Source organism: Sinocyclocheilus grahami, unplaced genomic scaffold, assembly GCF_001515645.1.
Source record: "Sinocyclocheilus grahami isolate Dianchi unplaced genomic scaffold, SAMN03320097.WGS_v1.1 scaffold2107.1, whole genome shotgun sequence".
NCBI lineage: Eukaryota > Metazoa > Chordata > Actinopteri > Cypriniformes > Cyprinidae > Sinocyclocheilus > Sinocyclocheilus grahami.
In genome coordinates, this window is record NW_015507286.1 from 46,481 (window position 1) to 70,817 (window position 24,337).

At 41.8% G+C, this 24,337-nt stretch overlaps 1 protein-coding gene across 1 annotated transcript; it reads right to left on the bottom strand.

Annotated features, from left to right (window-relative positions):
• Positions 1 to 667: 667 nt before the first annotated feature.
• Positions 668 to 24,126, bottom strand: LOC107574072 (mucin-5AC-like). Its single transcript, XM_016260543.1, has 5 exons — positions 23,855 to 24,126; positions 12,262 to 12,934; positions 11,784 to 11,877; positions 5,374 to 5,546; positions 668 to 5,117 (listed from the first exon to the last, which is right to left on the bottom strand). Exons 2-5 carry the CDS (start codon positions 12,830 to 12,832, stop codon positions 1,600 to 1,602), a joined length of 4,356 nt encoding a protein of 1,451 aa, XP_016116029.1. The 5' UTR covers positions 12,833 to 12,934; positions 23,855 to 24,126; the 3' UTR covers positions 668 to 1,599.
• Between the last annotated feature and the right edge of the window lie 211 nt (positions 24,127 to 24,337).

Below are 24,337 nucleotides of genomic sequence, written 5' to 3' on the forward strand. Positions count from 1 at the left end.
GTACATACAGAAATTTAAGCCATACAATCATAACCATCACCTGGTAATAGAAGAGCAGAGAGCAGCTCAGACAAAGCTACTATCCCTCACCTGATGGCTCTTCTATTCTTTCCCTCTTCTATTACATATTTCTATTCATTTATTTGCTTGTTAACTCCACATTTGGAAGAAATGAAGGACACAGGGTGGGAGCGTGGGGTTTGGGGTAGACAAGGTGCATTCCAAAAGAGGGACTTTATACGTTACCTGCCAGAAAGTTATCAGTCTTATCACATATAGTAGAGTAGTATGGTGGCTGACGGTTAGAATCGTCCCCATGTTGGGGTGATAGGTGCATAGGGGACTCAGGATCCATTTCCTCCATTGCGCCTGGGTCTGTCTTACTGCACAGCATGTAGTGCTCGTCAAACCCAGCATCCCTCTTTGTGGGCTCGCTGATAGGCAGCAAATCCACTGGGCAGCCCAACAAGTCATCACTGTAGGTGGTAGCTGCTGGCAGGGTGAGCTCCTTGATGAAAGAAGGATCCTTGGCCTCTTCCGGAAGCTGCTCTTCATTTTCCAGGCTAAAGATACCTGGACTCTTTCCACAGCTTTCAGCCATAGAGTGGGCATTGGAGATGGATGCGGAGCAGTCAAAACCGTAGGAGGCCACAGAGTTGGTAGAAATGTCCCAGTACTCACAGTACACTGACCTGCGACCATCATTTTAAAAATTTACAAATGCAGGAAAACACTTCAATTTTCATTAATAGAAATAGTCTGCTCCGAAGTACAAATTTTTAAGAACTGTAAATGAAAGAATCCAGATCAATCTGAGCCCAGTACTTTAAAACACTTAAGTTACGTGCCAATGAGAATCTATGTTATCCTTCACAAAAATGGGCAGCAGTAGCTCAAAACTAACAAAAGACAACCAAAAATGAAGTATGACTTGCCATCTAACACTCATTTACCTCCCTATGTCAAACACTGAGAGTGAAAAGCTTCTGAAGAATATTTAACCTGTATTTAATGCTAAAACAGTGCTGGAACACGTTTTAAAAGAGAAAGCTGGAATAAGTTTTAAAAGAGAGTAAAGCTACTTTTACAGTGCAGGAAAACTGATGTGTGTACAAACATTAAGGAAAGACAGGGATCTTAACAAATAAAAAAAAAACTAAGTATAAAAAAATGACATTTGATTGGTAAAAACAGTAGGATAAATACAAAGGTAGTTGGAGTCCACCGAGTGTGTTTATTCTTTTGCATTTTTGTCCTTTCATTAAAGGACATCAACTTAACTTAGACTAACATAGGTTCAGGGGTGCCATGAAACGCAGTGTTATTTAAAAAGTACATTCTAATAGAAAATGAGAATAGCTACTGTACATACAGAAATTTAAGCCATACAATCATAACCATCACCTGGTAATAGAAGAGCAGAGAGCAGCTCAGACAAAGCTACTATCCCTCACCTGATGGCTCTTCTATTCTTTCCCTCTTCTATTACATATTTCTATTCATTTATTTGCTTGTTAACTCCACATTTGGAAGAAATGAAGGACACAGGGTGGGAGCGTGGGGTTTGGGGTAGACAAGGTGCATTCCAAAAGAGGGACTTTATACGTTACCTGCCAGAAAGTTATCAGTCTTATCACATATAGTAGAGTAGTATGGTGGCTGACGGTCAGAATCGTCCCCATGTTGGGGTGATAGGTGCATAGGGGACTCAGGATCCATTTCCTCCATTGCGCCTGGGTCTGTCTTACTGCACAGCATGTAGTGCTCGTCAAACCCAGCATCCCTCTTTGTGGGCTCGCTGATAGGCAGCAAATCCACTGGGCAGCCCAACAAGTCATCACTGTAGGTGGTAGCTGCTGGCAGGGTGAGCTCCTTGATGAAAGAAGGATCCTTGGCCTCTTCCGGAAGCTGCTCTTCATTTTCCAGGCTAAAGATACCTGGACTCTTTCCACAGCTTTCAGCCATAGAGTGGGCATTGGAGATGGATGCGGAGCAGTCAAAACCGTAGGAGGCCACAGAGTTGGCTGACTGAGGCGTATCACCATCTTCCTCTCCAATCTGTTCAGGAGCCTCCTCATCTTCCTCCAGGACAGTGAGGTTGTGGGGGACTGTGGCATTGTCATCAACTGCAACATCAGGGTCATTGATTTGCATCTCACCCTCTGTATCACTGGCTTCATCACCGGAGGTTGATGGTGATGATGGTACAGGGGCTGGTGCTGTTGCAGCATCACCCAGTACTTCGTCAGCTGGCAGCGTTTCTGCCTCTTCCTCCTCCCCATCACCTCGCTCAAGGTGAATACCTAGGTCCTGTTCCATGTCTGTATGCATGGCAGGGACTGGCGTCTGCTGCTTGTCTGATCGGGATTCTACACCTGAGCTGCTGTCATAATCTCGAAGCTCTTCAGGTGTGCTGGTCTCACTGCTGCTATGGGCAGCCAGGGCTGTTCCACTGAGGGTGCTGGAGTGGGACATTCCAATGGCAGGAGGAGCTAAGATACCCGACTCCACTGGGACTGAGATACCTGTCGACTCTTGGATGTCAGGTTGAGGTTCTAAGGTCTGAATCAGGGGTGGACTTGTGTCCAGAAAAGTCTCAGATGGGGATTTGGGTGGTGTATCTGGTTCAGCTGAGAATGTGGTGATTGTGTCTAGGTCGGCTTGGAATTTGGTGAGTGTGTCTGGATCTTGAACTCTTGAATCTGACAGGTTTGATTCAGACAGGGCGAAAGAAGGCTGGGCCCAGGGATCAGAGAATGGATTGGAATTACTCCATGCTGCTGTCAAAGGCATAGATGTTGCTTGAGCAGTGTGACCCATGCTGTTGAGAACTAGATCACTCTCATCTCTGTAATCATCATCATCTTCATCTTCATCTTCATTACCATCATTTGTACAAACCCCAAGTCCACTCTCAGCCATGCCTCTGCGGACCATCTCCACATCTTCATCTGATTCCTCTAAGTCTTTCTGTTGTTTGAGATGTTCATCATCATGCTCTAATGCCAGATCTATGTCTTCCTTCAAATGCTCTTCTTCCTCATCCTCTTCCTCATCTTCACTACCAAATGACTGGATTCCAGGAGGCCCTGTGAATGGTTGTTCCCTGTCTGCCTCGGTTATGGTGAAGTCATCTGTGTCTTTAGCACTGCAGCTGTCTTCAGCATTAAAAGGAGATGTCACTTCTGAGTCATGTTTGTTACTGCTGTACATGTCATCTGATTGCATCATACCCCAGCCAGAGCTGGCAAAATCTGCCACCCCCTTTTTAAAGTCAACTTCTTTCTCTGTTTGGGGCACTGATTCCTTTATGCCAATCTCTTTTAACTCTTTTTCTTCCTCCTCCTCTTCCTCTTTCTCTTCCTCCTCGTCCTGCTCATCATTGTCTTCATTAATCTCTTCTTCAGCTTTCTCCACTGCCTCTTCTCGTTCTTGCAAGGGGGAGACAGGAGCTGCATTTCTGATGTGATCCCCACTAGTGGAACCCATCAGATCAAAGTCTTCGATCACATTCTCTGCAGCATAAGGTATCTGTATATCATCCTGATCTTTTTCATCATCCTGTTCACTTTCTTCATCATGCTCTCTTTCCATATCCTGCTCCTGGTTCTCTATGGTTGCAGAGCTGGAGTACAGTGAAGAGCTCTGTGCCCATGGTTCAGATGGACCGTGTGTTCTCAGGAAGGGAACTGAACTTGGGAGCTCAACTGGCATGGATGTTGGGCCGGTGGGAGAGGATGGTGGGGACATTACTGTTGTGCCCAGGGGAGACACAGCAGGCACTGGCTCCTCTAGACTGACCAAGTCCACTTCAGCAGCCAGCTGAGACATTACATTGTCATCTTTAGAAGTGTCTATGCTCTGGGGGACATCCTGGGGATAGACAAGCTCCGCCTCATCAGAAGTAGGAGAAATAACAGGTGTAAATGTGTCTTCGGGTTCGTCTTCAAAGGCTAGAGGAATGACATATGAAGTTGTTTCTATAGGTGCCTCATAAGAGGTAGGGGGAATGATGGATGCAGTTGTGTCTTCAAGTGTTTTGTCAGAGGCGGGAGGCATGAAAGGTAAAATGGATTCTTCAGGTGCCTCATTAGAGGTAGGGGGAATGACAGCTGTAGTTACATCTTCAGGTGTTTCTTCAGAAGCAGGAGGAATGACAGGTGAAACAGTTTCTTCTCGTGCCTCATAAGAGGTAGGAGGGATGTCAGATGTAGTTACATCCTCAGGTGTTTCTTCAGAAGGAATGGCAGGTGAAACAGTTTCTTCTCGTTCCTCAAAAGGGGTAAGAGGATTAACAGATGTAGTTACATCTTCAGGTGTTTCTTCAGAAGGAATGACGGGTGAAACATTTTCCTCTCGTACCTCACTAGAGGTAGGTGGAATGGCAGACATAGTCCTGTCTTCAGATGTTTCTTCAGGACTGAAATGTGTAACAGAGTCTTCAGGTGATCCCTCAGAGATAGGAGGAATGACAGGTGTAACTTTGTCTTCGGGTGCTTTCGTAGTGATAGGGGCAATGACAGGTTTGTCCATTTCTTTTGAGTCCTCTTTAGAGTCCTCGGAGGAAGCAGGAATTGGAGTTGTAAATGAGTCTTCTAATTTCACCTCAGAGGCAGCAGGATTGACCTGGGTAAACAAGTCCTCAGGTGCCTCTTCAGTGGCTAAGTCTTCAGGTGCTGCCTCAGAGGTCACCACAGAAACAACAGCAGCAGCTGCAGTAGTGGCTGCAACCATAGCGGGTACCATGTCCTTTTTCTCGGCCTCTGTAGCTGCTGTGTCTGCAGGCTGGGAGGCTTTTGGGCCACCCTTCAATGGCTTTGGAGTACTACTGCCAACTGACTTCTTTGGGCTGCTTGTTTTAGTACTGGGCTTGCTGCCTGTGGTCTTGGGGCTTGCGTTGACCTCCTTGGAAGGTGTTGCTTTGCTCTCCTTGGGTTTACTAGTCTTAACATCTGCCCCCTTACTGGAGGTGGTGAGTTTTTTGGAGGCTGATTCTGCCTTGGCAGTGGAGGCTGACTTAGGGGTGTCAGGTTTGGTGGTCTTAGTTGGTGCTGGCTGGGTAAGCGGAGAAGAAGTGGTCTTCTTGGCTGCTGGAGCAGATGACTGCTTACTGACATCTAATGAAAATAGAACATATAATTCCAACTCAGTATCACAGCTTCAAATATAAATTAGTCTAAGCATTAATACAGGATTAATACTGTAAATTAAATATAAATATTTTATGAAAATAAAATACAATTAAAAATGGAATATATAAATATTTACCATACATAAAATATCAGTATTCACGTATTACAACACAATATTAGTGTTAAAATAGTTACAAATAAACTATATAAATGTGTTTATTATATTCCATGAGATACCCACCTTTCTTGACAGGTGTTGTGGTCTTAGGAGTGGGAGTGCGGCCAGCAGGGGGCGCTGTGGTTTTAGCAGGAGAGGGTTTAGCAGTAGTAGATGGTGTCTTGGGTGTAGCAGTAGTTGGCCCAGGCTTAGGGGCAGCAGGGGAAGAACGGGCGACAGGAGCAGAGCCAACAGACCTGCACATAGCAGATGTGACAAGAAATTGAGAAATCATTACAGAGGAAGACTGTGTCAAATCCTAATAACAGGTATGGTGAGTAATTAAAAAATTTTCAGGTCTGGCTGCTCCTAGCTTGCGCAACTCTCCATTGAGCTTTCATGTCCAGCTAGGACAAGGACCTCCTGCATTTAAAAAAGCAGAAGAAAGTGGGAAGAAAAGATCACATAGAAAAGTCCTGATATTAGTGTGTATGAGTTAAAACTGCACTCTCCACTTCTTCTGACATTTCAGTTATTGGTGATAGGTCATATATCCCATTTAAATCAGTGACTCATGAGTCGAAGCTTTGATTAGTCACAGCACAGAAGGCCTGAAGGACAGACAGGTACCTCAAGAACACAACATGTTATGTTAATACTAGCAAAAACATTATTTTCAAGAAATCCCCTTCCCTCAGTTATATACCCATAATGCCTCTGTTCTATCCTGGGGTGCCTGACTCAGTGGTAATACACATGTTCTACCCTGACGGGGTCTAGTATCTGTCCACTCTGGTCTAGTATGAGCTCAGCTTAGCACACGGCAGTGACTCAGTACATGTCCAGGTCAAGTCTGAATAAGATAACCTAGATCCTGTTGGCCCGGCAGGAGCTTTTGATTTCCTCTGTCTACGCTCCACTGCATGTGTCTCTCCTGTTCTAAATAAAGAGCTGACAAGCACGAGGCAGGGTGAGTATCAGTGCAGAAGACACAGTGAGCACCATTTAAATCTTTCATTGTGTTGAGTAAAAATAACCATGCAAATCCCATTTGGGCAAACAGCATGGATCTTGCTAAAACAAATGCTCCATAAGTTCCACATTTTTTCTAGGCAAAGTCCACACGGCATGGGCGGGGGTGAGATTCTACAAAATTGTGGTGTCCTACATATCATCTGAGGGAGCAAACAACCGCACAAGAGAGAGAGAGATCCAGCAGTGAAGGTTCTGGAACAAAGAGGGCAAGTCTATAAACAGATAAACCTGACAGAGAAAACCACACATGAATAAATGCAGTGGTGAGTTGTAGCTCTTCGACCTAGTTTCACTTTACAAAAACACCTAATTAAGCACACAACCTGGATTAGGACATTAGTCTTTGAGCCAACTTGATAATTAGACCTGCGTACAGTTCATAAAGAAGCTGTCTGACTGAAGTCTTTGCAGTTCTTTTTTTAACCACATATCCAAATCTAACATTAAATGTTGGCCAATATATATTATATTATATATTATCTTGTTGGCAATATAAAATATAAATCATTATCATAAAATAGGATGAGCTATAGCCACAAAAAATTTACCTGGGTTCTTTATGCCTTTTCTCCTTCACCACTTCATCTATTCTCATGTTTATTGACATGATTTTACCAACGTCAAAAAGTCATATTTAGTAGACCACAGTAAAGACACACATCAAGGGACATTCAAAGAGTCAACCAGCACTAGGTAGACTGAAAGTAATGACTTTACAGATTATTGGAAATAATCAATTTTTTTTTATTGTTTCTAGAATACAGATTTGTATTACAATTAAACCTTCAAAGGAGAGCATGCTATTAGATGATGAGAAGAGAATGATAGCAATATAGCAATAACACTTCATCTTAATCTCAAACATAAAACCGATATGAATAATCTATAGTGACAGGATGACTCAGTATAGGAAGTGAGCACACATAGATTAGCACAAACATCGTTCTCCTGCAACACAAGAGACAGAGAGCGAGTTAAAGAGAGTGCGGGAGAAATAGAATAACAAAAACCTTTTTATCATTCAGTGAAGGCATACAGTGACCAGGTGCCATAAAGCTCCAAAAAGGCCAGTAGTTCATATGATTTGTGCACTATATTATTTAATACAATAATATTATTATTTTATGGTGCATTAATAGAACACTGGTGGTACATTATAGTCCTTGCAAAAATGTAACAGCCTTTGTCAAATAACTTAATGTTTTGCAGAATAGAGAAAGTGATATGGTCAAAGGCATTCATTTTTGAGTGAACTATTCCTTTAATAGAAAAAACAAACAAATCATCAACAACAAGTCATCGCATCGCAAGCCAAGCATTTTTCTGTCAGATCTGTGCCTGGGTTGGGGGCAAATATAATGCACATTAAAACCCAAAAATGCACTGTAGATTAAAAACAATCTAAGAACATTTACACATGTGCATTTGCTTTAAGTGCTTCAAGCTAACGGCATGCCATTCAAGCATTTTATAGATAGCTCTTTGATGTTTTGTGAGCAATGGAGAAGCCTGTGGCCTGATTGGCTAATAAACACAGTTTAACTTGCCATTACATTTATGAGTGGCAAAAGTTCCCCTGAAGCCACAGCAGCAGTGAGGAAGACGACCTCCTCCTGAGCCAGCGACTGGCAGACTATGGCTGATGAGATTTTAATAAGGCACTCTGGCCTGAAGGGACTCTTTAACCTCAATAACGAGGTTCATGTCCCTTCAGGATGAATCCTAATGCACTGGTAAAGCTGTTATTCGGTAGCGTTTGATGAAATTGCATCTACCTGCTGGCACTCACATGCGTGTAAATTTGCTGTGTTAGCTTCATATAGGCCAACAGCCGTTCATCTGAACAAGATTTGATTTACTTTACCTCAACAGCAAATATCAAAATTTTTTAATGTGAAGTGATTTCTTGGCTTGCAGTGGCAAATCTGTCAAATCAAAGATGCCTGTATACAAAAACTCTTGACTAATTGGACAATGCATGGACCTGCACCCATTTTTTGTCTTTTATATTGTACCCTGTGAAAAAGACCAAAAATCATAAATATCCAGAAAGGATTTATATATTATAAGCACATTTAAATAGACAATGCCATCTTATTGGAGGTTCTGCTTTTGTGTCCCATTAAATAAAAATGATCACATAACTATATATTCTTTAAGATTTTCAAAATACAATTAAATAAACTATTCTGACAAGAAATAAAAAAATAATCATCAACAGGCCACAGCTAGAATGGATAGTGAAGACAAATGTGCAAGTCCAAAGTACAGCCATGTTAAACTTGATGAATGGGAAACCAGCGAACATGCACAGCCTATAAAAATGCATAAATCTGACAAGCGAAAAACATGTGAAGCACTGCAGCAAAATCTGAATCACTGAAGTGTTATAAACCATCCATCAAGTTGGCTGTTGGGAAACATGCAAGCTCCATTTGGAGATTAGGCTAGATGCAGTGGCTGCAATAAAACATCTCTCTGGAGGACTGAACTCTAACATGACCTAATGAACGAGAGAAAGCGAGACAAAGAGATACAGAAAGAGAGCAACTCATTTATGAGAAATGACTCAGATGGTTTAGCGTTGGCTGCTGGGCGGGCCCTTTACCATCCAGCCCATAGTTCTTACATCAGTATGACATAATCATCGTCAGGATGGAAAAAGCTCATTCATTAAGGTTGCCCAAAGAATTCAGTTAATCAAAATGATTCATATTTTTGGCCAGTTCTGTCATGTCTGCACCAGAGTATGTGAGCGGAGCGGAGCGAGTAGTGGAGTGGTGTGATTTTGAATGGAGCGAGGAGCGGATTTTTAAAAAAGTCCGTCGTGGTTTTCACTTGCTCCAAGAGCGTTCCACTGCCGCTCCATCGCGAGCGCAATTCATGCAAACGGCCCACTCAAATCAGAAAGAATGTGAAGGTTATGATGACGGCAATGGACATGAAAGGGCAGTTAGTTCTCAAGGACTTTGTTTGTTCCTTCTAGATACTGAATATTTTCGGGTGAAAGCGTGATTTAAACACTTATTCGTTATATATACACGTTGCAACACTTATTCACACGCAATGCTCTCGATAATGCATTCAAACTAATGTAATCTTACAGTGCTTCTTCATCTGTATCTGATTTCAAATGAGTAGAAATCTGTAAGAAATACAGCGATCCGTAGATAAAATAACGAATGAAAACGTACAAATTTTCATCCTTCACAAACAAAATCTGCACTGCAAAAAGCAGCAATGATAGCTATCTTTAAATCCTGACAACCATGTAATAAGCTTGGCATGTGGTAGGAAAAGTGTGCACACTAGTGTTACAATAAGCCACTTTGAAAGTACTCTCCTAGTATTTTTTTTCTTTTAATACATGTTATGAACAGAACTTCTGTGATATTTCAAAACATACTGAAATACTTTAATTAGCTGTAAATTTCCTCAGGGAGCAAAGATGGAGCAGTGTTTCTGATATCAGTGAGCGAGGAGTGGTGTGAGGAGTGGGAAATGGTGAACCCGGAGCGGAGCGATTATTGAATGCTTGGAGCGTGGAGGGGAAATTGTTGCCGCTCCACTGCGCGCACATACTCTGGTTTGCACTTCTGTAATGCAGCTAGCATCGAATGTAGGACTCACACACATCTTTCACTGCTTTTGAAATTTTTGCCACTCCGTTTGGTGCCACTAGTAGCAACTGCAATAGATTTTATTTAAAGCTTGAGGTGGCAAACATGCACCATTAATGCCAAAGGTATGTTTTATTTATTTAAAATCCAGTAGGTTCAGCAGATGCAGAATTTCCCTGCAGTACAATGTCTACTGCTCTAGGCAGGACACACACATGGTTGGATGCTTATATGCACACTACACTCTTCACATGCACACAAATGTGAAGAAAACATATGCCGCACCCAAAACTATGTCATATATTACTGGACTGTGAAGCAAATGTTAAATTAATATTAAGATATTGATATTAATATTAAGACAACAGTTTGTTAAGCTGCTCAGCTGTACAAATTTTGACCGAAGTAGCATTACATATTTGTCAGATCGAAGATACCCAGTGGGTCAAAATAACAAGGAAAATACAAGCTCATGTCTGCACTAATTGGATGACAAGAGGCCTTTTCGCTGCTGTTTAGTGTTTGAGCTTTAAGTCATAATGAAGCAGAAGCAGAAAAAGGCTCAGGGTGGATTCCCTAGATTATTTTTCCTAAACACAGTGCTTGAATGTACTGCAGTACTAATAGTGTCTAATGTGTTTCTTTTTCCAAGCAGTGTGTGGCGTCGTCTGTGTGCGGGATAGCAGCATTCCTAAACACCATTAATCATGAAATAAACTTCCTGTTCAGCTGTATGATGTGGGAGGAGAGTTTGGACTTTTCTAACAGGAACTGAATAACATCAAATTCTTCTTTTCTTCTTCTTTTTTTTCTTTGTCTATTTGTCTTTTGTTGTGTTTGCCAGGTTATTCTTAAAGTTTTTTTTATTGTTACCAAGTAAAGCAGCACTTAATTACAGAGCTTCTTGGAACAAGAACCTAAAGCATCCAGAAAGTACTTTGACAGACCCACCTTTGTCCATTTTACTTTCTTTAAGAGCACTGGAAGAAACACACTGTACTTTTAAGAGAAGCTAAAGGAAAGAAGGCAATCAATGTCTGTCAAAATATAAAGAGATAAGCAAAAATGTATGGTTGTGGGACCAAATACCACATTACAAATGTTCACAAAGTCATACAAACATTTCTCCCCTACCCTCACAAAACGTCATGAGTCTGAGCTCCTTTACAGGCCTCAGGATGTCCCTCATCACCTCTATAAACAAGCAACAACAAAAAAAACTCCTTCACTGTTCATGGCTGACTGCAGGCAACTCAAATCAGCTCCTGTGAGTTCTATGTTGTGATTCCCAACGTGACTCAGATTGCCTCCCTGCACGATAACCATACTAACATCTTTCTGCATCTATCCAGGATATCTGGAAAGCTGCATTATATCAGCTTCTCGCCGTGTGAAACTACTGCGGGGGATGTTGAGACTGTTGGTCTGCTTGTGGAGACTTTCTAAACTCCCTCACAATGGGGAAAGTACAAACTTTTCCCAGTTGAAGAGTGTCTTAAACTCACTGGGGAGTCTAAACTCTCTCCCATTGGGAAGAGAGTTCCTGTTCACATTTTTTTGTAATCAGGAATTTTAGGACTGTGCCAGTTCATTTCCCAGCAAATGAAATGCTTTCCCTTTCAGACTTAGAATTGATGCCTAATGCTTTAAGTATTTAGTGAATGAGGAGTAGTGATTGTCTATGAGAGACATGGACTGCAACGTGAGGCTGTTTAAGCAATGCATTAAGGACATCGGAAATGAATGAGCTACTGAAATGGCCCACATTGCAGAATTCTCATTAACATACCCAGTCTGGGAGCTTCTGTTTGTGACATTCCCACCCAATGAGAAGCTCACCTGGTTGTCTTGGCGACAGGTGGCCTATCAGGTTTGGGAGAGCCAGTGATACTGGTCTTAGTGGTGGACGCAGTGGTGGGTCTTGGAGCTGGAGCAGGTGTGAAGGATGATGTGAAGGGTTTTTAAGGGCATTAAAACAAGAAGACAAATACAGAGAGTTAATTTGAAAGTTTGATAATATGCTACATCCGAATTTCTCTCCTGAAAATGACACTAAAATATAGCCTATATCAGGGGTCTCCAACCCTGCTGCTGGAGAGCTACTGTCCTGCAGAGTTCAGCTCCACCCCCAATCAAACACACCTGATCCAGCTAATCAAAGTGCATTTAAAAATACAGGCAGGTGTGTTGGAAAAGGGTTTGAAGTCTAAAGAAATTGGGAGACCCTGGCCTACATTGAACTAATGCTAATAGATTCTTGAATGTGGTTGGGAGCCACTGCTGTAATCAATAAGCTCAGATGATACTTTTGACTTACCTGTAGTTTTTGGTTTAGACTTCAGACCATTAGCTGGTGCAGCAGGGGCTTTCTTGATGAGCTGTGCTGCCCCTGTTGTCTTCACACCATTGGCTGGAGCACTGGCAGGTCTCGCCATCCCCACAGACTTTTTCTCAGCCACCTTGTTTGTGGTCTTGGTTGTGGGTGCAGGAGTAGAGCTGACTGTTTTTTTAGTGGCAGCAGTGGTTGAGGTTTTGTTCTCCAGGCCTGCTGTGGTGGTCTTTTTGGTGACGCCATTAGCTTGCGACTTCTGTGCCCCGTTTATCAGACGGTTTTGGCCAGTGGTGGGACGGGAGCCGGTTGTAGATGTCTTGGTTCCAGAGGTGGGTGTCTTTGTTTTGGCAGGAGCCTTCGTCTTAGCTTTGGGATCCCCAGACTTGTCCTTTCTAGTCTTGTTGGCTGCCTCTGTTTGCTGTGGTTCACCTTCTGTTTGCGTTGCAGGCAAAGCCTGGTCCTGAGCTTCGCCCACTGGTGCCACTTCGACCGCAGGACCTGCATTTAATGCTTCCGTTGGCTCCATTGTTGCTGTGTCAACACCATCCGGTTTCATCTTGTCTTAGTACTGGAGGTCCGTCTCAGCAGAAGAGGAATCAGGAATCCAGGACTCAGTCCACTAATTGGAGTCTACTGCTATCAGATGGGTATGGCTGACCTGAAAACAAGAGCAACAAGAGTTGTAGTCTGATCCGAGACTTCAGACAATAAACAAACAACAAGTATGAACAAGAGAGAAGTCTGTACCCCCTCTCACTGGCAGACAGACCTAAGAGAACAATCAGATAAAGAATCAGGTCTGATTAACATACAAATGCTAAGAGAAACTGCTTAAGAATGAGATTAGGAATGAAGTAAAGAGCGTGCTGTGCAGAGGGAAAACAACAACTGATTCAGAGTTCAGAGCTTGTGGATCTGTTTAAACTGTAACCAAAATGAATTAAAGCCACATAAGAAGCAGTTGCCAGCTAATAGGAGTGGTGGTTGGTGTAAGATTACAGCTGTTACTAATACAGTTTTACGGATTCAAATGCAGTTTTACACTTGGAAAGACATCTATCATAAGATTATTTTGGTGCTATTTCATGTGTAAAAAATTATCTGGGTTTTCAAAACCCTTTGGGGGAATTCCTAATTGCCAACTACTAGCAAAGCAATAATGCCAGATGTTTACTAAAGCAGATGTTGTTTGCATGATTTAAGAGCAGCAGCTCCAAAGCAAAGTTCATACAGTGGAAGAGGCCAAAGAGAGGAAGTGGCTTGGCTCAAGGAAGCATGGGGAAAAAACAATGGAGTAAGTCAGCAAACACTGAAAATCCTCACTCATAAAGTGGACCTCAGTGTCACAGGACACTTCGTCCACATTATATTCCAGAGCTGCAGAATCGCCCTGATTCTTTCTGAGGTCGACATTCATTCCTCCACCCTCGGACTCATTCTGCCCATTACAAAATCTCCTCAGTTACTCCTCACACAGATGGTCCAGGCAGCTGAGCATCCCAAATTAGAGAAACTGGGGGGAGGGGGGACAGAGAGAGTGATGGAAAAGAGAGAGAAAGCCAAGGGGAAAGAACCCATTCCATATATGCTGCCAGATATGAGAAAATAGAGATGAGAAGATATATTGTCTTGACAGAGATCAATCTATGGCCATTGGTTGCTGATAGGAATTATGCACTTGAGAACATTAACAATGACCACATTGACTTGCAAACAACTGTACCCATGGCAAATGAGCAATAGTATTTGTGCCAAATGGGGGAACTCTGGACATCTAGGGTTTTTTCAGACCTGCAGATCATTTGCTCCGTTCAGAAACAGGGACTTCAACTGTTACAACTGTTTAATTGTTTCTTCTTGGTTCAATTTAGTTTTTAACTATGATAAATAATGTTTTTATGTAACATATCCCCATTATGGATTATGATACATCTTGGTTCATTGGTCTTTTGGGTGAGATTGATTTTTCACCCCAACTGAACCAGTCATTTTCAATCAGGCTGAGACACCTTATTCAGGTGATCTCGGACTGATTATTTTGTGAGGATTCAAGTGCAATTGCCATGTTTATACTGCATGTGCCTAAATGAACCAATCTAAGAGAGAAAATGTGCCAATATCTGAAACAAACTAGCCAGATGTGAAAACGCTCTTAGAGAAGGAAGAATCTGAGCCGCTCAAGACAAAAATTTACACACTCTGGGACAAAATACTTGCTTAGTTTTATATTATGCAGTCATAAAAATGAATAATACTGTCAGATTAAATAACGTACTAGTTAGTAATGAAGACTATCAAAGATTTTAGTCATTTAGACAAACACAACCACATGCAACATCACTTCCACTTCAGAGACCTCAAGGGCTATTTTCTCTTATATAAAACAACTCCTCTAGAAATACAGGCTTTGTTGTATCCGTTTTACCCCTCCTGATTCTTTTTTTCTTCTTCTGCGATTGATCCTGTTTAGAATGATAGATGAGAATCGGCCTGTGAGAATGTCAGGTGGTGGAGAGCTGATGAGATTAAAAGGGTAAAATAGCCTTGTTCCGAGAAGAAAACACACACACCGTCACACGGCCTTATGACCTTAATGAGCCTACTGAGGGTTATAGACTGCTTCCTCTGCATGTAAACAACAGTGACCCTGGGGGGTCAGAAGCCTATGGTGTCCATCTTATTCTGGGGGGAAGATCTGACCTCTGCTAACTTCTGGTGACCTCTATTCTACAGAGTGGCTGATGTCAACAGGCAAGTATGAGAAAAAGCATATGAAAATTAAATAATCAAAGTTTGAGGCAAGTGGAAAGGGGGAAATGCATTTACATATACATTTATCTGAAGCACCAACTAGAGATATTTCTACAGCCATAGCTTTATTTTTTATGATATAAAATAACCTTATTTTATGTTAACTTAAATCATATTTATTTTATTATCCCTCATTAACTCTTGTTTTTATTGAAAAACATACAGTTCCTGCAACATCTGGATCACAAAATTAACTTTGGCTAATTGAGATTATTTAATATAACATATCAATGTTCCCAGTTTGTGTTTGAAAAACACCAGTTTTGTTATAATTACAGCAGAAATACTACAAATTAATTTGAGAACTACTGCTTTAGGAAACCTAATGGCTAAATAAAAAAGTGAAAAATCAAGGTGATATTCAAAATGTCACCTAATATTGTACACACACACACACACACATATATATATATATATATATATAGCCTTAGTGAGCACAAGAAACCAGAAAAGGTAGGTGTGGAGGCTTTGTGACCTTACAAACATAAGACCCATCATACCTACAAACCCTCTTACCCGCAAACCCTCTTACTGGCACTCCGTCACTCTCAGGGACGAACCTGCATATGTCTAATGCTTAATGCCTCATCCAATTATTGTAACCAATCCTGGTGGAGGAGCCTAATGCTCCTGAAGGGATGACTCTGCGAAGCGCACATCCTCCAAAGACCCACATATGATGTAAACAAATACTGCAGACACGCTGCACACCTTCTAGAGGCAGCATTTTGGCAAGTCTCCAGCGACGGTGCATCAGTCTTTAAATTGTCCCGTCACAGCAATTTGTAACAGCAAAATGCACTTTGGCCTCTTTATCCGAAGTGCAAGCACAACACAGCCTTGTGCATGCATGCATGCATGCATAAATGCATATCTAAGTTCTGCATTGTGCCTTAAAAAGTCCCCCGTGTGCAAAGCTTGCTTCTCACAATCAGCTAACCACTGTGGCACAGCAGGTGCTAACAGGCTAATGACATCTTAGCTTTAGCCAGTTGGGGCCAAACCGACATGTCTAATAACTGGAAAACAAAAAAACAAACAAACCAGCAAACTGCATCTCAATGGCTCACTATAAGAAATAGTTTTTTCCCTCCAAATTACAATCAATGGAGAGACTGTGCCAGGATGAAGTGCAAATTTGCACACCACAGAGATGCTGCATGAATCTCATGGCTTCTCCCAGGCCATTTGCATACACTAGGGACGCCGTTGTTGGCCTCTTATTTGGCGTTTGGTCAGAGTAGTGACTAATCAGCAGTAATTTGTCACAGTTTAGGCTTTCACATATTAAGTCTGTCTTGCCAATACCCCATTGTGCCTCCACAGAGATAATGCACACTCAAAATATATTTATTACATATATTTTTTTAATGTATGTCTGACATATGCATCATATTAACTTTACTCATTTTTTATTCTGTAATCAAAATGAAATTTTAAATGCAATTCAAATACATAAATCTTAAAATTCTGACCTAAATATATTGAGTGCAGCATCTTTATACACCCTTCCAAACCTCCCTTTTGCTTGTACCCTCCGGAGGTTGCAGAAGTTTCCCTCCACCCCCGTCTCTCGCTCTAAAACAAGGGAACACTGGATCTATTCAGAGGCGACCACCACCACAAAGGGCCACCGGGACTCACAGTTTGCTGGTTGAGGAAGAAACACACTACTGTGCTGCTTTGAAGGGTAAAAGGTCAATGAGTTTGAGAGAGAAACGGCAATCAAATTCATCAGGTACCTGATTCTGAACTCTAAGAATAAAGCAAGAATAAACCTCACCTCAGGTCCATAAGCTAATAAAATCCATTAAAAACCACAGCAGTGAGGAACCGAATACAACTATAAATTGATTTGCAGGGCACATTAGTGGTGAATGTCAAATGTATTTTGATGATAAATTCTATTTAAATTGATAGCGTTGCTCACTGTCAGTTATTGAAGGGTCTTTTGTTTCCTCCTCCGAATGCGAGCAAGTCTTTTTTATAAAAAGGCTCATTTGAATCTTTACTAACATTCCTTCTCCATTTTTTTATTTTATTGTCTTACGTAGCCCAGGTTAAATTTAAGAATTAAATGCTTTTGCCTGTTGTGTCTTGCCTTAAAAACTGTAAAAGTTGTGTTTGTTGCAGTATCAGTAACAATGCAGTCTACAGTACAAAATTAATCACAAAAATGTACTTCAAACTCTCTATTCATCATATAATGCCTTCTCTACAGCAGTGCACGCAAAATACTGACTGAAGGTGTGACTGGGGTCTGCGTCACAGAACCGCTTTCATGAGTCTATGAATAGCCCATTGGCTGTTGGTGTCAATAACACAAACAAAATTACATAATAACACTCAACAGTGGACAGCGTCTTAGACGCATCTGTGTGGAGATACTGGTCCCCTCTCTATCTACTGATCACATGACTCTCTGAACGGCCCATGATACAGAACACACACGCCGAGATGAAGTCGAATGGCCTGAGGCGCATTGCAATGAAACAAGTCGCCAAAGAAGGGATTGTTGGGGTGGCGGCCCTCGCGGAGGAGTGAAAAAAGGATAGACACACATGGAGGCACATGACAGGACCGCTGCTGTTCAAGCTGACAAAAGCCACTTTAGTGCCCCCACTGTCGAGATTGCGATCATGGCCAGCGCATTCCCAAAACACCCTTGGCCAAAGGTCGGGAAGCTGCTCTGTCCAACTCACAAAAACAAACAGGTCGGCCTATTCTGCAGAACAATCCGTAGGGGACACAATCGAAACGAGGAAGGGAAGGTAGTGACGTCAGGCTGTAAGAAACCACTTTGAGACCATTACCCTCAGAATGGAAACAAAACCAGTGGTAAAAGGAGACTAAACTAGTTGTGATTGAAGATTTTTTTTTTCTGCCTGAGGCACCAACAGCTTGTGTGGCAGATGCCTGGACAGCATCCAGAGGTGAAAAGGAGGTAATCCTTGTACTGTAAGGAAGATTTACATAAGTTTTCTGGAACATATGCTACTTCAGGGCGTGAGACACTCGACAACTCTCTGGGATAAAAAAAGATAAGTGACCTACACAAGAACGCTTAGAGACCATTTTCACCGGATACATACTTGTGTTCTGTCTTATGATGACAGGAAAAGCTACTGCGCTTTCATGCAAAAAGTTTGCCTTCTCCCAAGAAAATTTGTTCATTCACAAAAATGTTGCCTTCCCCCCAAAAAACATTGAGCTCTCTTGCAATGCTTTTGCTTTCCCCTAAGAAACTTTTTTGCCCACCCCAATAAAATGTTACATCCGCTTGCAAATCTTTTGACTTCCCCCAAGAAACTTTGCCCTCCCTCACAAAACTTTTTGCATTGTCTTTCAAAACTTTCGCCTTCCCCCAAGAAACGTTGTTTTCATTCAGTAAGCGTTTGCCTTCCCCAAGAAACTTTGTTCACTCTTGCAAAATGTTTGCCTTCTCCCAAGGGAACTCCCTTTTTTGCCATCTAACCACAAAATATATAGCGCAGTACTGAAAGTCATTGACATGTTAGTGTAATAAAGAAACATGCACAAATGACCAAATAAAGTTTAAGCACAAAAAGCCAATAAATTTGGAAATAAACACACATAAACAATCTTTCTGCAGTTTTTTTGGCTGTACTAATGTATGACTAGGTCTGCTCCAGCACATCTGTCTGTAATTATTAAGTTCTTCTGAAGACCTTAATAAGCTGGTTCAGGTGTGTTTGATCAGAGCTTGAGCTGAACTTTGCAGGAAGATAGATCTCCAAGAGCAGAATTGGGCATCCCTGGTCTAGTGGTTTGTGAACACAAGAGCACATCCGGTGTAAACGGCCCCTAAAACAGCACCATAATTTGCTTAAATGCAATAAAGCAGTGTCAGAGTAGGGTTGCATGACTGAAAGAGCTGGTACCAGCACCTCTGTTCACTCATTGAACAGCAGCAGGAAACATCAAACCATCGGCAGACCAACACGGTCCCCTGGGGACAGGGAGATTAACACATGACAGAGCTTGTTAACTCGGGACAATGTATGATGCTAATCCTTTGCGATCCTCCGACGGACACCCACAGAACGGGATGCACACAGGACAAGGGCCAGATAAGGGCACCAGCGAGCATGCCATGCCACCTGGCCAAGAGAGTAAGAGGAGAAATGGTGAGACGAGATGAGATAAGATGGATATTGATCATTGAGAGAAAGTGCAGGGGTCGCAGCACAGATGGGAGAGTTGAACAGTGCATTAGCAGAGCATGTGGGCCCACTGAAATAGGTAGGTTTTGGGTGTAAATGGGCCTTTTAACTATTTGTAATTCAAGGAGCTGCTTGAATTACTATTATCTTTTATCTACTGGGAGCACAAAAAAGCTAAAAAGCCAAATTACATAGGAGCTGATAAAAACCAGCTGGTGGGGTTCAATCAATGACATCTGATAGTGTGTGTTTGTTTGTGACAGCATGGCCACAGATGTAAACATGCCCTTCAGCGAACAGGAGGAAGTGACACACACGCACACTCCACAGGAATTGACTGTACCTATAAGAGGATTATCCTTCTGCTCACAGCTGACCAGCACCTTCCAAATGGACTCTGAGCCTCTGTTCTGACTCAACAGAAAATTTCATAACGTGCCTGCTGAAGAAGCGCGAATCTACATGAAGCTGTTTAACTTATATACAACCAAATATTGGTATTAGATGGGTATGGTTGAGGATCTAGACTGGTAACCCAAAGGTTGTAAGTTTGCACTCCTGCAGAAGTGATTTTCCTTCCACTGCTGTGGTTCTGAGCAAAAGTATTCAAAACAGACTGTCACTGTGCTGAAATACTCTAAGCTGCTTTGAATGATGAATCTACTAAATAATAATGACCTACAGGGGATTTATATTGCTCAGGTTGGTCTTTCAGAGTATTTCATGTCTTAAATTTCTATCCAACTAATTTTCAAGAGAAATTAGTTATTTCTGGAATACTGTAAGAATTATAGAGGCAAAAACATGGACAGCAGTTCAGACAATTTGATCTTGAAATATGAGAAATATTTGAGTTCCTGGCAAATGAATGAATGAGTGAGCAAATCTGAATTTGAGACATTAAGATCCCTTCTGAAATGTGAAACAAGTGCGATTACTTTGCTATTTTTCTCTAAAATCTATGATTTATTTATTTATTTTAAAAACCCATTGACTTACTTCTGGGCCAGGTCCAAAATGACCAAAATGATACAGAGACTTTGGTTGGCCAGTAAGCAACCATCAAAACATTCTAGCAACCATATAGCAACACATTCAAAACCACTCAGCAACTGCATAGCAACACAAGTTTTTTTCTTTAGGAAATGTAAAAATCTAGTTTATTTTTACTTCCATTGGGAGTTTGGATGCATCATAAACTGCTGACAAACTGCAGATTTTATGAACACCTTGAGGTTGATATGGAGAGAAAATTTGTAAGTTGGCATTGTTCACTGCATGGAGGCCTGCGGCATCAAGACACCTAGTTTTCAGGACAGATTATTTTAATATGGAATTCAGACATTGCAGGGATTCTTACATAGGGTTGCAAAAAGGTGGAATATTTCCAGTAAATTTTGGAAACTTTCCAGGATTTCTTTGGAATATTCCAGGGATTTTTGGAAAGTTTCCAGAAATCTTCCGCCCCTTTCAAACCCTATTCTTAAAGCATGTGAACTTTAACCTTTATAAAAACATCAGGCCAAAATATCCATCAGTAAACCGCAGCACCCAAATGCAATCTGTGATACCCTCACAGACCCCAATCACTGAGTGACATCTGCCAAGACTGGAACAAAGGATACTCAACCAAAATGCACCAAGAAAGGACTGCATGCCTGCTCTGATAAAATGTTGCTCCAGACGGAGATTAACACAGCAATAGTGCTACAACTGCACAGCAGACATGTTTACAGAAAGCAGAAGCGTAACCAGAAAAAACACTCTCCAGAATGCAACAAACCGTTCAAATGACCACAACTGCAACACAATATCCCATTCTAACAGAGTCAACTGTGCACTGCGACAACTGCTCAGCCCCTAGGGTGCTATCTTTACTGGAGGAGCGAGCACTTCAATAGGAGAGAATTATCAGAAAATGGCAGATGACACAGGGAAACCACTGTAACTGCATCTTGGGACAACAATGAATGTTCACTGCACTTTTTAAAAATGAAGGTTCAAAATGGGGGGTTTGGTAGCGATGAAACTTTTTTCACCATAAATAATTTTTTGTCCAATGAAAAGGATCCATAGATGATAAAGGTTCGTCATGGAACCATTGATGCCAATAAAGAACCTTTATTTTTAAGAGAGTACAGCGAGCAAGCAAATGTTAGTGGGACAAATAATACAAAGTCACATTCACTTATGTCACTTCAGATAATCATAAACACGAATCTGACCTTTCTGATGTCATTTGCTGTAATTTCTTCTCTAGCGAGTCCCACCCCCATTCCTCATACAGTCACTACCCATCATGCCATGACACATTTGTAATTGCTGGCAATGCCTCCCTCCAAGAGCCTAATCCCTGTAGGCTGGAGTTAGACAGTCACAGCATTGTATCAGGATCATGAATATGAACAATGAAAGTCAAACAAAAATGGATCTGAAATAATTAGAGAGATTTGTTTGCTATAAATTTTAGCAGTGACTCGCATATTCTGAATTTATATACATCGACAGCTTAAAATAGTCTGTATTACTAAAATGATCTCTCATTTAGACATATATATATATATATAACTAATATTTATATTTGTCCCATAATAATACACAAAATACCAAACAAAAGCAGAAGAGATAGACCTGAAGAACCCTCACTGGAGCGGTGAGATGGTGGCCGCAGGGGGTTGAGGCATCCGTCTTAAACCTTTTGTTTGCCGAGAAGAGAGAAGGGAACTATTAAACAAGACTGCAAGCATGAACTGACTTACAGAGCCAAGATTTAGCAGCAGGAAAAGCCAAACCAAGCCGCACCTGCTTGGAAACGCATCATTTTGACTCGAGTTACAAGGAGCAAAGTCAAGAAACCACCCTGTTGATTTGCATGGTTCCTAAACCACAACCTTTTTTTGTGAGGAGAAACATCAATACTTCACAATATACCATTGAATGATATCGAGCTGCTGGTTGTTAACTGGACTGTATCTCTCAGAAATGGACAGGGTTTGGACAGATAAACTGCACCAGTGGGCGTGTATTTTGGCAGGTTGGGTCGTTTAATTAATTCTTGCAGTAGCCTATTATTATTATGAGGTCTGATACACATTCTAATTCGGTAAAAAAAAAAAAACACAGAAACTCATATATATATTCGTTTTTAAATATATAAAATGAGTAGGGGATTCTGATATTTGGCCAATACGATCCAGTACAATATAGACTACACAGCCTACCGGCAAATTCAGTCACTGTAATACATTGTATATTATAGCCTACGCCTATAGACCGGGTCGATACTGAATGGACCGAAAGGCTTAATATATTATAGGAACCGGGCGGGTGAATATATTGAATGTGGGGCGGCCGGGCGGGTGGAGGAGGCGCAGAACAAAAGACTCGAGCGAACGGACTAGTGGAAAGTTTCACTGCTGCGAAACACACAACATGTAGAAAACCGGTATTATAATTTCTTCTCTTTCATCTGTCAGTGCAGTATATGTTTTCTGAACGACTGTCCGAGATTAAATTCGGTCACAGTTACGAGTGGGTTTGCCGTCACCGCCCAGACATCCACCATTGAAACGGACACAAAGAATGAACAAGGCAACACGGAATAAAAGGAGACAATCTAAGCCGGTTAACAAGCAGTAAAAACGCTAAACTAACTAAACCGGTTGCGTGTGGTGGATTTAAGGCTATAGGCTAAATCAAACCGGTGTGAAACCTGATCGCTTCAGTGGCATTTTCATCTGATGATCTAAACACAGAAACTCATATATATATTCGTTTTTAAATATATAAAATGAGTAGGGGATTCTGATATTTGGCCAATACGATCCAGTACAATATAGACTACACAGCCTACCGGCAAATTCAGTCACTGTAATACATTGTATATTATACGCCTATAGACCGGGTCGATACTGAATGGACCGAAAGGCTTAATATATTATAGGAACCGGGCGGGTGAATATATTGAATGTGGTGGAGGAGGCGCAGAACAAAAGACTCGAGCGAACGGACTAGTGGAAAGTTTCACTGCTGCGAAACACACAACATGTAGAAAACCGGTATTATAATTTCTTCTCTTTCATCTGTCAGTGCAGTATATGTTTTCTGAACGACTGTCCGAGATTAAATTCGGTCACAGTTACGAGTGGGTTTGCCGTCACCGCCCAGACATCCACCATTGAAACGGACACAAAGAATGAACAAGGCAACACGGAATAAAAGGAGACAATCTAAGCCGGTTAACAAGCAGTAAAAACGCTAAACTAACTAAACCGGTTGCGTGTGGTGGATTTAAGGCTATAGGCTAAATCAAACCGGTGTGAAACCTGATCGCTTCAGTGGCATTTTCATCTGATGATCTAATTTATTCCGCCGGTAGCTACTTCTATTATAATGACCGGGGTTAACTCATAAATATTCATTTACATATCAATGCATGCAGTCGTAAATCATGCTGTTGAATGAAAACCATTTCTTAAACTGGCACTGACATTAATGCTTTAGTTTAATTAGTTGTGACACAGTGAAACACGCTTTTAATGAATCGCTGGTTCTTTTTAGGATCGGCACTCAGATAAGCTTACCAATTCTATAACGCTTTTCCTCCAGCAACGCCCAGCCGGTACTCGCGTCTCCTCCCGTTTTCCCCCCAAGCGGAACTGTGAATCGAGAAAAACCGGCAACGAATGTTGAGATAAAAACAGGTAGACTGGAGCTCTGACGGAGGCTGTTTGAAGCAGACTGACTGTCTACCGGCGATAAAAGAGATGCGTGTCTCCTGGCAGCAGAGAATGAAACGACGCTCGGCGATCCGCGCACGCACGCGAGAAAGAGGGAGCGTTGAAAAAGATGAAAAGCGCGAGCGGCTTCGGTTTCTCCCGCCCGTGACCAATCAGCTCTCAGACTGAGATTTATGCAAATGAGGGATGATGTCATCGCACAGGCCACCCCGCATCCTTTCTTTACGCGCCGTCGCTCTTCTTTTCTATCGCCTCGGACCCCATCGCCTGCCCCCATGTGCCCACCCCCCACGCCCGCATTCCCGCCGATTCTTTTCATTTTCACTT